This window comes from Ictidomys tridecemlineatus, chromosome 3, assembly GCF_052094955.1.
Source record: "Ictidomys tridecemlineatus isolate mIctTri1 chromosome 3, mIctTri1.hap1, whole genome shotgun sequence".
Classification (NCBI taxonomy): domain Eukaryota; kingdom Metazoa; phylum Chordata; class Mammalia; order Rodentia; family Sciuridae; genus Ictidomys; species Ictidomys tridecemlineatus.
In genome coordinates this window covers 199617372-199633990 of record NC_135479.1, presented here as the reverse complement: position 1 = coordinate 199633990, position 16619 = coordinate 199617372, and the positions used below count along the sequence as shown (strand labels likewise).

Genomic DNA, 16619 nt, shown 5'->3' with positions numbered 1-16619 from the left:
CTCACGTTCTCTCCTTCCCCTCTGCAGACCTGCAGCGAGAAGAGCACCAACTTGCATGACTATGGCATGTTGCTGCCCTGTGGAATTGACAAGTTCCGCGGGGTGGAGTTTGTGTGCTGCCCACTGGCCGAGGAGAGTGACAGTATCGATTCTGCAGATGCAGAGGAGGATGACTCTGATGTGTGGTGGGGTGGAGCAGACACGGACTATGCAGATGGGAGGTAAGGTGTCCCACCTTGGGCCTCATACATGCTAAAACATCGTGTATGTGGTTTTGCATTCATTAATAAATGTGTCTTTATATTTCTCACCAAAAAGATCTCTGCTCACTACTATCAAAGTTTTCTCTTTTGGAAAAAATTATCAAACCCTGGAGTTCTGTTAAAGATTATAGCATGCTATTTAATTTTAATGTAATTGGTTGTGGAGTTAATTTTAATCTCAAGAATTGAGATTAAAATCCCAGTAATATTATAGCAGATCACTGATAGTTCTAACAGGGAATTGAAATCTAAATGAATACTCTGGCTTTCTCTTTTGCTCTGTAATTTGGAAATATTTTGTAAACACTATTCTGGGATTTTTTTTCTTTTTCTTTTTCTTTTTGTCAATTATTAATTCTGCAAACTTTTTTAAAAGAAAGATTTGGTTTTGGGTTTTTGTTGTCTTTGTGGGATATTCTTTGCCTTTGTCACCATTTTCCTTCATGTCTAAAGTCAAAAGCATTCATAAATGCTAAAGTTCTTTTCTCTTCATTTTTGTGATTAACATTTTCATCAGTTTTTCTATGAGATCTTAATCCCATAATTTATTATGAGATTCCCATTTTTAATTGAAGACAAGCTTCTGGAGTAAAATCATAAGATAATAGATGTAGAATCTTTAGATTAGAAATGTCATCTGGGTCAGTTGATTTCTTGCCATATCATCCTCCAGAATGTGAGGATTGTGTCACTTGTTTTTCCTCCACTATTCTCTCTTGATGTTCCCTAGTGTTATAGATCTCCCAACAGAAGGTTAAATACAAGTTGTAAGACTTGCTGTTACACAGTACAAAGTTTTCTAACTTCAGGCAGAGATTTTTTGTGTAAGTGTGGAACACATTTTGTAAAATTTTCAAAATAATTTTACTATCTGTGTACGCTCAGGAATCTTAGCTGCCTGTTTTTGTCAGTTGGTAAAAGGTTTCTTTTTAGTGGGTGTTGCCTAGTTTGTTTGTTTTTTTAATGTATTCAGTATAGCTGGACATAAAGCTAAATAACCAAAATAAAAACAAAAAACAAATTTCAAAGGATGAGAGAAAGAAATAAGCAAAAAGCCATCTGTAAACATGCAAATATTTCTCTGTTTTTGTAGAAGCTAAAAGTTAATGACACAACTTCCTTCTCCCAGGGCAGGAAGCCTCAGTGTTGCAGGATTTGCTTCTGAGAAACTTTTTTGCACTTTGTTGCATAGAATGGAATATTTGGGTTCCATGCTGGATCCTCACACCTCTATTCCACCTGCCAGATGCAGGGCATCCTTTGGTTTGGGTCTAATTGCCACTTGATCTAAAGTGGCCTACTTCTCACTTTTTTCAAAGTAATTCTTTGATAGTTTTCCTAAATTGTAGTTAAATCTGAAAGCTTCAGAGTAGCTTTTAAGAAAAGTCTTTGCACCAGGTCTCTGCCAACATGATACCAATGCAGCCAGTACTAAAGGGGAAAGTTTCAAGTTGTGCAGCCATTTTCTTTGTTCACATGCTATTGGATTCTAATTTTTTTTTTAATATTTTTTTGGTTGTTGATGGGCCTTAATTGTATTCATTTATTTATATGTGGTGCTGAGAATTGAACCCAGTGCCTCACACATGCGAGGCAAGCACTCTACCACTGAACCACAACCCCAACTCTGGATTCTTGATTTGGTTATCGCTCATTACCAAATTGCTGGTAGTGAGTAAATAAATCCAGAGAAGGGGGAGTAAACCAGGAAAGCTCAGTGGCTGCTTAGAATGCTAAGGCACTGGATAAATACTTACAACCCTGCTCAACATGGGTGACCTGTCATTTATGATCATTTTTATACAGGGGGACTTTGAAAATTAAAAATTGGAAGCTGGGCGTGGTGGCGCACACCTGTAATCCTAGCGGCTCAGGAGACTAAGGCAGGAGGATTGCGAGTTCAAATCCAGCCACAGCAACTTAGCAAGGCCCTAAGCATTTTAGCAAGACACTGTTTCTAAATATAATATACAAAGGACTGGGGATGTGGCTCAGTGGCTAAGCTCCCCACTGGGTTCAATTCTCAGTGCCAAGTATATGAATAAAAATGAATGTTTTTGCTTTATTCTGAGAGGGATAGTCCTTTGCCAGGCCCTGTTCCCACATAAAACATTTCATCTGCCTTATAAAAACTCATTTTTATTAAGAATCAATCTTGATGGGTCTTGATCTCTTCCTTCTATCCTTTCCAACTTACTACTTAAATGAAAGTGTTACTAACGTTTTTCTTAGGAAACTCACTTAACCAGTGGCCCTTTCTCTGCCTACATGTTTTCTCACTGCTCCTGGAAATAGATTCACACGGCTCCCTGTTCTAACTTTCGGTCCGTTATTTATTTATTTCTGTCAGTAACTGGACCTCCTGGTTATCCCCTTCTCTGTTCTCATTGTTACAAACACCAAACTGAAGGATGTTGGTTTATTTCTGTGTGGGTTTTGTTTGTTTGTTAACTTGCTGTATTACCTACTACTGGAGAAACAATGCAGTGCACTATCCAATCTAGACATGAGGACCACAGTCCTAACAGGAGAGACCCAGGCACATGGGGTCCTAGGGCCACCTACCTCCTGTTGTCTCCAGAGATATCACCATCCACGTTAGTGTTCAGTTAAGATGCTGGTCTGGGCCTTCCTAGTCACCTTTATTCTGTTCCATTTTCAGTACCTTCAATGCAGTCCTCCTGTGGACTGTGTCATCCCTCAGGAAAAGCACTCCCTTGGGGTGTCCAGCTTTGACCTGCCTCTCTGACCATGATCTTCTGATCTTACAGCTAAAACCTGCATCAGGTGCCACTGAATTTCACTTTTCCCTCATAATCATCATCCTGATTTATTCCAACTTATAATAATCCATTGTCCTCCTTTTTTCCTTTTTTTTTTTTTTTTTTTCTGATCTTTCTAACCAGGATGGAATCAATGGATAACCATTTTTACGTATTCCACAGAACGTCCTGGGCTTACTGGTACCCTTCACACTTTCTAAACATATTTTTGTCAGTTTCTCCAATAATTTCTGGAAGAAATTGTTTTCTCTCTTACTTGCTTCTGAGTTTTCTAAGGTATCAAGTCATGTAACCCTACCAGGTAATCCCATTCGTTATTCTTGCTGTAACATCAGCTGGGATCTCGATGTCACTAGATGCACCTCAGTATCACAGTTTGACAACCTCTCCTCTTTCACATGCCGGTGATCCAGGCCGTTCTCCTGGGTTCCCAGCATCACCCTGCTTTATCCTCTACTCCTGACCCTTTCATAGCCACCCGTTGTGAACTTGTGCAGCAAGGTACCTGACATTTGGTGGGTGCTCAGTTAAAGGTTTGTTGAAAAAATGAGCAGGTCTCCCCCTCTACTTCAGTATCTCCCGTACCTCTTTCTTTGCTTCCTGTCTTCCCGTTAGTGATTATGTTCTGCCTGAACTCCTGAGCACACATCCCTTGTCTTTTCAGTCTTATTGGCTCCGCCACCTCTACCTACCAACCTGCTAGTTCTTGAACTGCCTGAATTCAGATAGTCACTTATTATCTACTAGACGAATTTCTTCTATTACCCCTTACAACATCAGTGTCCCACTTTCTCTTCCTTGTGTTTTCCTTGTTGCTCTTGTTTTTATGCCTCTAGGGTTCATTCATTGCTTGACTTCTACTCCCATGAGGAATTAATACCACTCCTGCTCCCTCCCACACGACCACTCCCTTTCCAGAAAATTCTCCCTGCTTTCACCATCTTTCTGCTGTGCACTTTCAATCCTGTTGGACTTGGCAGGAAATATTTGATGGTTTCCTTAACTTTAGAAAAATCTACTGAGGTGTGGTGGTGCACACCTGTAATCTCAGCTACTTGGAAGGATGAGGCAAGAGGATCCCAAGTTCAAGGCCAGCCTCAACACTTATTTTTATTTAATATAAGAAACACTGGGGATGTAGCTCAGTGGTAGAACCCTTGGTCTGGAGTCAATCCACAGTACAATAAATAAACAAACAAACAAATAAATAAATAAATAAGTCAATCCACAGTACCATAAATAAATAAACAAACAAACAAACCAAACCAACAAACAAAAAAAGCCAATTCCCCAGCAAGGCACGCAGAACTCCATATTACATGGCCCCAACCTGCATTGTCAACTTTATACACATACCTCATTCTGTTTACTGACACCTTATAACGTGTGGCCTTTTCATTCTGTAGGCTTTTGTTTTTAACCATTCTGTTCCTTCTAAAATGTTTTTCCTTTTTCCTCAAATGGAGTTAATGTATGATCAAGATACCTGATCATGACCTATCAAAATCTTACATGTGTTTTGATGTTAACCTGAAAAGATACCTCCTTTACAAGTCTACCTTTGAATTCTTATAATATTTATTCGTACCCTAACTTACCTGCCAATGATAGTCATATCTCTTTATCTTCTAGCATGCAAACTACAGTTGTATAGTGTATTTATCAAAAGACAAATTGAATAGTGTATTTATCAAAAGACTTGGTGGTTCATCATTGGATATACAGAACCTCCCAATGTTTTATCACAGATCTAATAGGATTTTTTTTTTTAAACCAGGGATTGAATCTGATGGCACTTTACCACTGAACCACATCCCTAGCCTTTTATATTTTTAATTTTGAGACAAGATATCACCAAGTTTTTTAGGGTCTTGCTAAATTGCTGAGGCTGGCTTTGAACCTGCAATCCTCCTGCCTCAGCTTCCTGAGCCACTGGGATTACAGGCATGTGCCACCATTACCCAGCCTGTCTAATATCATGTGAGGGACATGTGTACTTTTATATATTCTAAGGCCAATTGTAAAAATGTACGAAGAAAAAGTGGATTTAATTTCAACAATGTTTTTATTTAATCCACTATATCCCAAATATCATTTCAGCATTTAACCAATATGAAAAACTTATTAAGATAGTTCACATTTGTTTTCTTATTTCTTTTCTTTCATGCTAGATCTTTAAAATCCAGATTTTTTTTTTTTTTTTTTTGGTTGGTTGGTTGGTTTGTGGCACCACAGTTCAAACTGGGCACGTACTTTTCTACTGCACTACAATCACTCACCCCCAGGTCTTTATTGTAACAGCCCATCTGGACTCAAAGTAGCCACATTTCAAGTGCCTAATAACACTGCATCTTGGACTGTGTAGCCCTGCATAACCTGATCTTTTCTTAATCATTCTTTCTTTTTCCTCCTATTCAAACACATGGTTTAGATAGCCCAATTATATACTTCAAGGTTGAACTACTTAATTTTTATTTTTACATGTTTGTGTCTCTAACATAAAAGAAAGAATGGGCTTGGGTGCAATGTAATTGAGACATCGGGTCCCCTGCGTCACTTTCGAACCTGTTTTCCTGTAGCCCTGTGGGCAGGTGTGCCTGCCTTCTCATCTGACAGAGGCAGGAGCAAAGTGAGAGAGGGATTGCATCACCCAGCCTCAAGGAACCTGGGCTTCCGCCAGCCGGCAGCCTCCTGGTTTCAGGAGCATAGCTAGCTCTCCTTGTGACGCTTGAAAGGTAGATTCAGAATAGGAATTGAGCACAACTGACTTAAACTATCCTCAGGGGACTTTGTATGACAATTCTTGAGGAGGGAAAAAACAAAGAGGAACTCTGATCCTCATGGAATGGAATTTGATCCACAGTCTACTGTAATTTGTTATCTAGTAGATAATCAGAGTTGTTTTTGTAGAGAATCCGTGTTCTGCCATTGCTCATCAAGCATTTGGGGAAACAGCCCTTGTGGCAATGAGCTCTATTTTAGGACCTCATTCAAAAGGAGGTAAATCTTTTAATATAGATAAGCGGGTTTCGTTCCAAAAATTTATTTTTAAATAACTGAGTTTTTATTTCCCTAATATAATCATTTCTCAGACCCTCTCAAAATGCCTACTTGTGCAATCAGTAATGTAGCTCACAGTAATAGTACACAGATTTCAGGCATCATGGCTAAACGTTTTTTCCAGGGGGAAAACTCGTTTAGAAAGCTAATTTGTAAGAGCAGACAACGCACTTCCAGTGTATCTCTGGGAGTGGGGAGCAGGGGCTGAGCTTTCCCCCACCAGGAACTGCAGCTTCAGAACCACATGGTCGCCCAGGGGCTGTTGAACTCTCAGAGCAAAGGCAGGAAGGGAAGATCCTCTGTTTTATTCTAGCACCCATCTCTTGTAGCAGGTGCTCAGTCACCTCTTTTTGTTTTTCAAAACAGAATCTGTAATGATGTAGTCAGTAATTTTTAGGGTTGCAAGCATTAGTGAGAATGTGCTGAGAGATAACCTGACCTATCTTCCCAAATAATTACTTCCCAAATAATTAGATGATCATATTGTTTCCTTTTTTTTTTTTTTTTTTTTTTTGAGGGTGAGACAGATGTAGGTGAATGATTACTTTTGATTGCATCTAGCTTCTCCCTCCTTCAAGGCTGTGATGGTAACTTAGGAGAGTTCTCTTTTGTTAGGGTCCTCTCTAGTTCTGTGTGTGGCTGTGTATAGGGTGTGTGTATGGGTGGGTGTAGGGGTGGGTGGGTGTGTGTGTAGGGTGTGTGTGTGGCTGTGTGTGTGTGTGTGTTTAGGGGATGTGTAGTGTGTGTGTGTAGGCGTGGGTGTGTGGGGGGAGGTGTGTGGGGGGGGTGTGCACATGGGAGCTCTTTATAAATGACTGTGCCCACTGTACCTAGGCAAATAAAGCAATTCTGGGGATTGCCAGAGGGACAGATAGGACAAGCTTCTTTACTTCAGGAAAGCCAGCACCAATCTGAGTACAATGGGCCCTTTATAATATTATTCTTATTATGATGACGATCTTTTTTTTAAATGTTTTTGAAAGCAACTTAGAGAACTAAGAATGGGGGGATAGTGGGGAGTAATTTTATCAGAAATTTTAATATGGCAACGTAATAACTTTTAATTTTAATTATAATTTAAATATGGTATGCCTAGATTTTTATTCCATATTTTCCTAGTTTTCAAGGTGCAGAACCCTGAAATGAGTAATATCTTTTTGAATCATCCTCCATACATGAACCTGGAAGATGTCTGTTTTATAAATAATGATTCCAACTTTCATGTAAGCATCTCTATTCAGTTTTAGCTAACCGTACTTCTTAGTCTTTCCTTGCTCTTGCAGTTCCACTTAATTATTGTAAAAAATCTAACACTTCTAGAATTTTGCTGGTCATTTTGTTGAGAAAACTGCTTTCTTTATTATTTTAAAATATTTTCTATTTTGGATTTATAAACATCTGTAGATTAAGCAATCCCCAACCACCAATTTCTCTGTGATTTTTTTTTTTCTTCTAATGGCCTTTATAGACACCTGGGCTTCTAAACTACTTCAAATAGATTTTGTTGTGCTAACATCGTAAAAGGGGAAAAAACTACTGTCACAATCTTTTTAACAGCAGATGTTGGCATCTTTGTTGCAAAATCCTGAATGATGTTGTCCTTGTTGAATGACTGAGTGGGTGAGAATATCATATTTCCTTTTTGTTCTTGGAAATGCTTTGCTCACTTCTCAGTTCTGGAGCTTGGGAAAGCTCATCTGGGACACCCTGATCTGAGACTCATGGTATGAGATTTCACTTGCATAATCAGTTTCATTCATCTTCTGATTTATCCAGGAATTGGAAAATGTCTCCATTGTTCTTTTTTTTTTTTCCTTTTGCCAATATGTGGAAAATGAAGAAAAATTCCGATTTGCAGCTGTATTCAATGTAAACCTCTAGGCTTCTCTAATACCCTCTTGAAAGATGAAGCATTACTTTTAAGAACACAGTGATAAATGTGACAATTTCCTTATTGTATCATCCTTCTGGACAATTCCATCATTCTTTCACTATTTGGTCTTCATTAGCACAATTGGAGATAGGTAATACTTCTTTTTTTTAACATTTTTTTTTATTGGTTGTTCACAACATTACAAAGCTCTTGATATATCATATTTCATACATTAGATTGAAGTGGGTTATGAACTCCCAATTTTACCCCAAATGCAGATTGCAGAATCACGTCAGTTATACATCCACAATTTTACATAATGCCCAATTAGTAACTGTTGTATTCTGCTACCTTTCCTATCCCCTACTATCCCCCCTCCCCTCCCCTCCCATCTTCTCTCGATAGGTAATACTTCTTGGGATGATAGAAATAGAAAAATATTGTAAAATATAAGCATAAAATTATGAAGATCTGTAATGCATCTTTGATAGATGAAAAGTTCATTGGATTTATGTTGTAATTACAACCTAAAGTTTTATTTGATTGATTTGACTTTTTTCTTCAAGAAAGAATACAAGTCAAAAACATCAGTTCTTCTTACAGGTAGTTGGAACTTCCCAGAAGAAAAAAGGTAAAATTGTGCTGAGTGAACACAGAAAATATTTCAAGGATTAACAGCGTATCCTACTTACCAGGAGTTTGTATTCATGATGAGGCCTGTGTGACTTGACACATAGAAACACGTGGTGTAATCTTATACAGTTTAGATGCTTAACAAATATTTGAGTTGACTTAATTGGCATTCATATCAAATATACACACCTTCATGGTAGCTCAAGGTCTGGTATATAATCAAAACTAATTGATTTTTAAAACAAAACAAAATTAAGGATTATCCTTCCAGGCATGCAGTTCTTAAGTAAAATTGCATGAATCTCTAAAACTAGAAACAGTGAAGGAAAAAAAAAGTGCTGAAATCAAAGGAAAATTTACAATTTCTTAACACCTTTTCAATAGTGACTGCCTAAATGTCTTTTCATTTTTTTTTTTCAAAAAGTAAAATAAAATAGAAGAAAATGAAATTGCAATTACTCGTAATAGTAAGATTTCCCTTCTTTGGGCTTTTATTATAAAAGTCCATTCTCATAATAACTTTCCTATTTGAACTAGCAGGACTTTTTTGTTCCTCAGTGTGAAGTTGGGGCTCTTTAATAAAAAATAACTGTAGGCAAAAGTCTCGGAAGTACAATTTGTAACTGTGAGACTAGCTCAACTCCATTAACTGTTGGCAATTATTCTTTGATTTAGGAAATGAGTAAATATTGGTTTAGAGCAGTATTTCTCAACCTGGGACAATTTCTGCTCAAGGGATCTTTAGAAATGTTTACAGGACAATTTTAGTTGTCACCGTCAGGGAGGGTTGCTTCTGGAACCCAGTGGGTAGAGACCAGGGAAGCTACTAACCATCCTACAGTGAGCAGGGCAGCCCACATAGTTGTTGAGAACTCCTGATTTAGAGGCTTCTTTGGCATTGGAATGCCAGAGAAATTACTGTGTTCTAAGGAAATCTTCCATTCAAGCTTTAACCTCCTTCTGATCTGATATGGACAGAGAAGCAACCACCATAAGAGTCTATCTTTCAGTGCAGCTTCTGTAAGATGGAGATCATAACAGACCTTAGTAACTGCATTTGTAGCTAAAAAAAAAAAAAATGCCATTATCAAAATGTGCTCAAATGCAATGAATTTTAATTAAGGCTTCTTATTTGTACTGATTACTTCCTTAATGCTTACCATTATACCAAATATTGTTCCTTTCATTAGTGTTATTACTGTCCTTTTTTGCTGTAACAGATGTCAGCATATTTTCTGGAAGGCATTAATCATGTTTTGAAATACTTGATGCATTTAGTAGCATGGGAGACTCTGTCTTCATTCAAAATATACATCTATTACATATAGTTTGAAAAAAAATACTTAAGAGTATGATAACTTTTCACAAGGTTTGGGTCAAGGGAGACTCACATATAATTTGACTAATAATAAGTTTTGTTTTTCTGCCTGGTCTCTCCTCCCTCCCCCATATGTATATATTTTTATTTAGTTGACATTAAAATATTAGATTTTCAGTTTCAACTGCTATTATCATGTATTTTTACTGCTTTCACGTTTATCTCTCTAATTTGTGTTTATGATATCTTCAAAATTTGTTCATCTGTGTCACCGTTGCCAGATTGTAACACCCCAGAACTCAGCATAAGAGTTGAAACTGTTTTTGTCATTTTGGTACGATGGGCATTTATTTATTTAGTGTTTTTATTATTGTATTATAATTATGTGTAATAGTTGGATTCATGTTCATATATGCACATAATATAGTTTGATCAATTTCATTCCCCCTGTTTGTCCCCCATGCTCCTCTCCTCCCTTGACCTGTTCCCTTGCTCTGCTCTATTGGTCTTCCTTCTATTTTCATGAGACCTTTTTTTCATTCTTCTCACTTTCACTTATAAGAGAAAACACAAGACCCTTGACTTTCTGAGTCTGTCTTATTTCACTTAGCGGGATAGTCTCTAGCTCCATCCATTTACCTGCAAACACCATAATTTTATTCTTCTTTATGGCTGAGCAAAATTCCATTGTGTATGTGTATCACCTATTCTTTATGCTTTGTCTGTAGACAGAAACCCAGGCTTAAGTTATGACTTAGCTATTGTGAGGTTCACTGCTATAAACATTGGTATGAATGTGTCATGATAGTATGCTGACTTTAATTCTTTTGGATAAATACCAAGGAGTGGAATAGCTGGGTCATATGGTGGTCCCACTCCTTGTCATTTGCAGAATCTCCACACTGATTTTCATAGTGGTTGTACTAATTTGCAGTCCCACCAACAAACAGGTTTTTCAAGGAGTAAAAATGTCAATCAGGGTCATTGCAATCATCATAGAAGGATCTTGCTAAGTCTGGATTTGTGAGTGGCACAGTTGAAAACCTTTGAAACTATAGTGTTTTAGTCATCTTTTTTGCTGTTGTGACTAAAGGATCTTGACCCTCACAACTCTAGGGGAGGAAGAGTTTATTTGAGGGCTCCCTGTTTCTGAGGTCTTAGTTCAGAGAAGGATGGCTCCATTCCTTGGGGATCGAGGTGAGTTCAAACATCTAGGCGGGAGAGGGTGGCAGAGGAAAGCACCTCACATCTTGGTAATCAAGAAGCAGAGCGATATTCCAGCTCCAGATACATCATATATACCCCACAGCCATGGCCCTTTCTCCAGCCACACCCCACCTGCCTCTTATTACCACTCAGTTAATCCCATCAAAGATTGTTTCACAAATTGGGTTAAGACTCTCACAATCCAATTATTTCTCCTCTGAAACTTATTGCATTTTCTCACACATGAGCTTTTGGGGGAACACCTCACATCCAAACCATAACATATGGTCTCTATGTTCCAAGAACTTTTCTCAGAATATAAAAAACAGATGATATTATGGAAGGTGCATTTTGCAAATACATTGTTTTAAGTATGTGAAAACTTGTCATTGAGTCAAGTAGTAAGTTACGTACATTCTGACTTCTAGTTAGCCAGCCACGCTGAAACATTCATAGCCTTACTTAGGGGATCTCAGGCTGTCTGAGAATTTATGTCTATTCATGGGTCAGTACTTTCTCTGTCTTTAAAATTGAATGAGAGAGAAACAAAGAGAGAAGCTTTACTTGGCCATGTATCTCCTTATTTGTGACTCTGGAGTTGACATTATTTCAATAGATTATTTTGCAGCTGCTTTTTTGCCTTGCAGTTTAAGAAAGTAGTATTAAATGCTCAAGGGAGAAAAATACTTAACTTTAGAGGGTCACAAACTGAGTCATACAGAAGATAAATTAAAGCTTTAACTCACTGCCAGTGGATGAGTAAGAATGCGCTTGATGAGACAGCTCATGGCTTTGAGAAGCAACTGTCATAATGCTGGGTTGGCAGCTTCTAGCAGTTTTGGAGTCTGCTTGACTCTTGTACTGAAATTCGGGAACTAATTTGAAAATGATGAATAGGGGAAGAGCAGAAGCTTGCATTTTTTTCTCTTGGGGAAACTGGTTGCCAGTTCTGAGGTCTTAGTAGAAATGCTGAATTTCTGTATTTAATAAACTTGGACCTCATATATGTCAGGAAGAAAAACAAAACACTTTAACAGCCTTAACCAGATTACAGATGTGAGGCCAAACCAGTGGGGTTTGTTTGGGTTTCCAAGCAGGTGATGGCTGGGAAAGGAGATGCCTTGGCAGTGCAGGGCTGGGTCGCTGCCATCTGAGTTGCATCTGGCGGGGAAGCTGTGCCTACTGAGAAAGCTGCTCTTAACAAGATAGTGCTGAATGAGAAGTACTGAGGCACGATGCATTTAACAGTGATTTGGAGGGTTGGATTATTCATCGCAAGGGATCTCAAGCCATGGAGGCATGGCCTCTTTTTATTCCCTCTTTGAATCAAACTGTACACATTTCCCAAGTTACAAGATGTTACGAAAAGAAGAAGAAAATATAGATCCTTGTGATTTTAACTGTTTCTGGCACTAGTATACACAAACACTAATTTTTTGTTGAAACCAACATCTGGATATTGTCATCTTCATTGTAAAACCCCTAGTTTTAAGTGGGATTCACAATTGTCTCATGTAAAAATGATATTTAAAATTATTTCTTGTACTCTGACCTCAACCTCTATACATGAGCATGCTATGTCAAAAAATTTTTTCCTTGCTGGAACCCTATGGTACAAGTAGCACCAGTAGTTTATCAGAGGAAACTCCACAAAATTATAATGAACCTATTTGTTTTAGAAAGACGTCAGTCATTTAGAAAACAATTTAGACCTTCAAAACTTTCCTTAGATTGGAGGTAAATAAAATCTGCAACATTTTTAGTGTGTCCAGGGTTTAAATGTAAAGTTGCAAATGCTGAACTTACTCTCATTTTAGTGAAACCACAGCTGCCTGAAGGTACCTAAGGAGTAAAGGAAAGAAGTCTTGTTAGTAAATAAGATGATCTTTCAAATGCTTTGAAGGTTTAAAATGTGCTGTAAACCTAATGTATCTTCCTGAGCCTGTTTATCTCTAACATGGGAAAACTTGCAATAACCTATTCACAGTGTTTGCTTTCAGAAATACTAAATAATAGATGTGGAAATAGGCTGAACTGGTAAAATGTTCAGTGGACTTATTTATCATGCAGAGATTAGGATTGTAGGTGGGGGAGATCCAGTGTAGGGCAGGAATTTTCTTAGTCAAATCACTTGCCCACACATTCTCTCACACTGTCTAATATAAAAGCCCTCCCCAGAGCTCAGTGACGAATCTCCCACCTCTGGTTTGATAATCATGGCTATTAAGATGTGTTCCCTTCTTAATTAGGTATTTTAAAAGTATTGTGGGCTTTGTAATTATTATGATCAATAATGATAGATAATGGTTCCTTAAGCCCTTTTGTACTAAATGAGATTGAGAACATTATTAAAATAAGTTTGGGTAAACAAAGACATTCTTATTTTATAAATTTAAATATGTAAAAGTTCATTTGTTTTTATTTCAGGGAAGCAAAAAATACTAGAATATCGAATTTCCTATAATTGGAAATTGGCTATAAAAATAATGAAGAATTGACTTGGGCTCTTTTGGACATTTTAAATAGATATTCAATAGCTATTCAAAAAGCAATAAAGTCATTGTACTTTCAGTTTCTCTATTTATATTTCAGGATCTTCAATTTTATATTTAAATTATATTCCAGAAATAATTTGAGAAGAATTGTTGTGTCTTTAATTCTACCAATAAGTAAGAGAAGATGTGTGAAAGTTTTAATGCTATACCTACTGGAATATGCTGCTCATTCCCATTGTACATCCTTGGCATGTTATGTTAATAGGCTAGCCTCAAGCACTTTTCAGGAGAATTTTATAGCTACCATTACTGGAAAATTGGAGCCAAGGATTTGTACACATATTAGAAGTGGTAATGAAGCACTTTGGTTTTATGAAAATGTGTTTACAAGATAATCCCAGGATAGCAACATTGCATTGAATGTAATTTAATGATGATAGAATTAATCACAGAGGAATAGGAGGCTAAGACTACAGATATAGCATTTCTATATCCAGTCCAGCCTCGTGTACCACTCATATTGGTGCCAAAACTCACTTAACAACACTTGGGCATGGGCCATTCATAGAAAGATAGGCTTTCTAACTTTTTTCCATTTGAGGACATTTCCCTACATGGACATTGGTAAATCCCTGTGTAGGTCATTCTTTCAGGTGCTGTATTTAGGACATCTCTGGTCTTTGGCCATAACTTTTAAATACTTTTTCTCTGTCATCAGTATTGGTGACAGGCAAATGAGGTAGTACTTTTCCTACCCCTCTATCTGTACAGTCAGGGTACCAGTACAGATACACCCACAAATCTCAGGAATCTAAACATTCCTAGGATAGAAATTTCCATTGTAAAGCACCATAAGGGTCAATAAGCCTTTAGAAACCATCATCTCTGCCATTGCTCAGAAGCGCCTTGTGAAGCTTGTTACTTCATGTGCATTCTGAGCCTTCCTCTGTACAGTAGTCAGAATATCTATGACTGCACTATCTGTGTTCTTGAGGTTATAACATCTCGACACAGCTCCTTCCTCATTCTCTAGTGTCATCTGTGCTTCTCTCTCCCCTACTGACTCAGCATCACACGAGTCCATGTGACAAGCTCTCCCCACCCCAGGGCAGACACATCTCCCATCTGGGATGGTTTCCCCAGGATCCTGGGGGGTTATTTCCATTCTGAGCCTCAGCATGGCTGTCCTTGTCTCAGATGGATGAATGTCCCTGATCATCCTTTTCAAAAGAACACACCCTTTCCTTATTATTCTCCATCTCAGTGGGTATTTATTTCCATCCTGACAGTAGTCACATGTTGCAGTATTTTGTTGGCTCCTTGTCTTTCTCTCCCCCAGTAGAATGTGTGCTCTGAGGACAGGGACTGTTTTTTTCCTTATAGAGCCTCACATCCAGCAGAACGCCTGGCATGTATTCAGTATATGCATGACTTTTCTTATTTATGGTTTTGGTTTCCATAGTCTGAAAATATTAAGTGGAAAATTCCAGGATTAAACAATTCACAATTTTTAAATTGCATGCTGTTTTTGAGTAGTGTGATGAAATCTTGTGCCATCTGCTCCATTCCACTCAGGACATGAATCATGCCTTTGTCCAGCAGATCCACGCTATGTATACTGTCTGCCTGTTAATGGCCATCTCCGTTATCAGAACTACAGCCATGGTATCGCACTGCCTGTGTTCAAATAGCTCTTATTTTACTTAATAATAGCACCAAGTAGAGATGCTGGCAATTTTGTTTTGCCAAAGAGAAGCTGTGAAATATCAAAGTATCATATCACAAGAAGGAAATAAGTACAGTACAATAAGATGTTTGAGAGAGAGGCTGCATTCACATAACTTTTATTAGGGTACATTGCTATAATTTCTCCATCCTATCAATTGTTAGTTATTGTTACTCTTTTACTATGTCTTATTCATAAATTAAACTTCATCATAGGTATATGTGTATGGGGCGAAGGGCCATGGTATATCTAGGGTTCCGTATCAACCTCAGTTTCAGGCATCCCCTGGGGTCACATTTTCTGTTTAAACAATGTTCCTGATTAGACTCTTCAGTCAATACTAGAAAACACCTTCTCAGGAAATTTCTCTCATCCATCCCTCAACTGGGAAGCAGGCTTGAAATATCCTTGTAGGAAGAGAAGAGGAGGAAGGCAGGCGGGGGATGAACTTCAGAAGGCTGGTTTTCATCTCTCCTTATGTGTGATATTGTGTGTTTACAGGACATATCAGCCATGCACAGAGTGAGTGGCCATCTGGTCTATTATCTGGTCTTTCAGGAAGGGTAGCTTTTTTGTTTTTTGGGTTTTTTTTCTTTTGTTTTTTTTTTAAATCAACAAAAATGTGCAGCTGTTTAGTTCATGAAAAATGGAAAAACCATGCCTCCCAGATCCGTATATTTGTGGCCCAAATTTCTAGCCCTTCATTTCCAGCCGTCTGCCAGATGCCTCTCCAGTAGTATGTCACAGCATCTCAAATTCATCATGCCCAAAGCTGACCCAGTAACTTCTGCTCTGAGCCATCCATTCTTCCTGCTGTGTCCCATGATGCCACTAGGCCATCTCTACTCCTTCTCGCCACCTCAAAGCATCAGCTTCATCTTCTCACTAACTCCCTCCATCCAGATGGTCACCAGTCCTGTTAGGTTATTTTTTTTAATATTTATTTTTTAGGTGTAGATGGACACAACACAATATCTTTATTTTTATGTGGTACTGAGGATCGAACCCAGGCCCCGCCTGTGCTAGGCCAGTGCTCTACAGCTGAGCCACAATCCCAGCCCCCTTTTAGGTTATTTTATCAGAGCTCTCAGTTCCTGGTTCCCCTTGGCTATGCCCCACAGGAGCCTTCTCCCCATCCCACCGGTCACTCCTTCACCTGCCTGTCCTCCCTGTTCCCTCCAGCTGGTGCTTATTGAAGTACAACTGATCCTGACACATTTCTGCATACAGCTTTTCTGTTAGGCTCTGTATCTTTGCAGATT

The 16619-nt window shown here is 38.3% G+C and overlaps 1 protein-coding gene across 6 annotated transcripts in view; it reads left to right on the top strand.

Moving 5' to 3' along the window:
- App (amyloid beta precursor protein) overlaps nucleotides 1-16619 on the top strand; it is a 237999-nt gene that overhangs the window by 102063 nt on the left and 119317 nt on the right. For all 6 annotated transcript variants that reach the window (XM_078044496.1, XM_078044500.1, XM_078044498.1 and 3 more), the window contains exon 5: nucleotides 28-221. In XM_078044496.1, the coding sequence (XP_077900622.1) occupies nucleotides 28-221 (194 nt within the window). The remainder of the gene's footprint in view (nucleotides 1-27; nucleotides 222-16619) is intronic.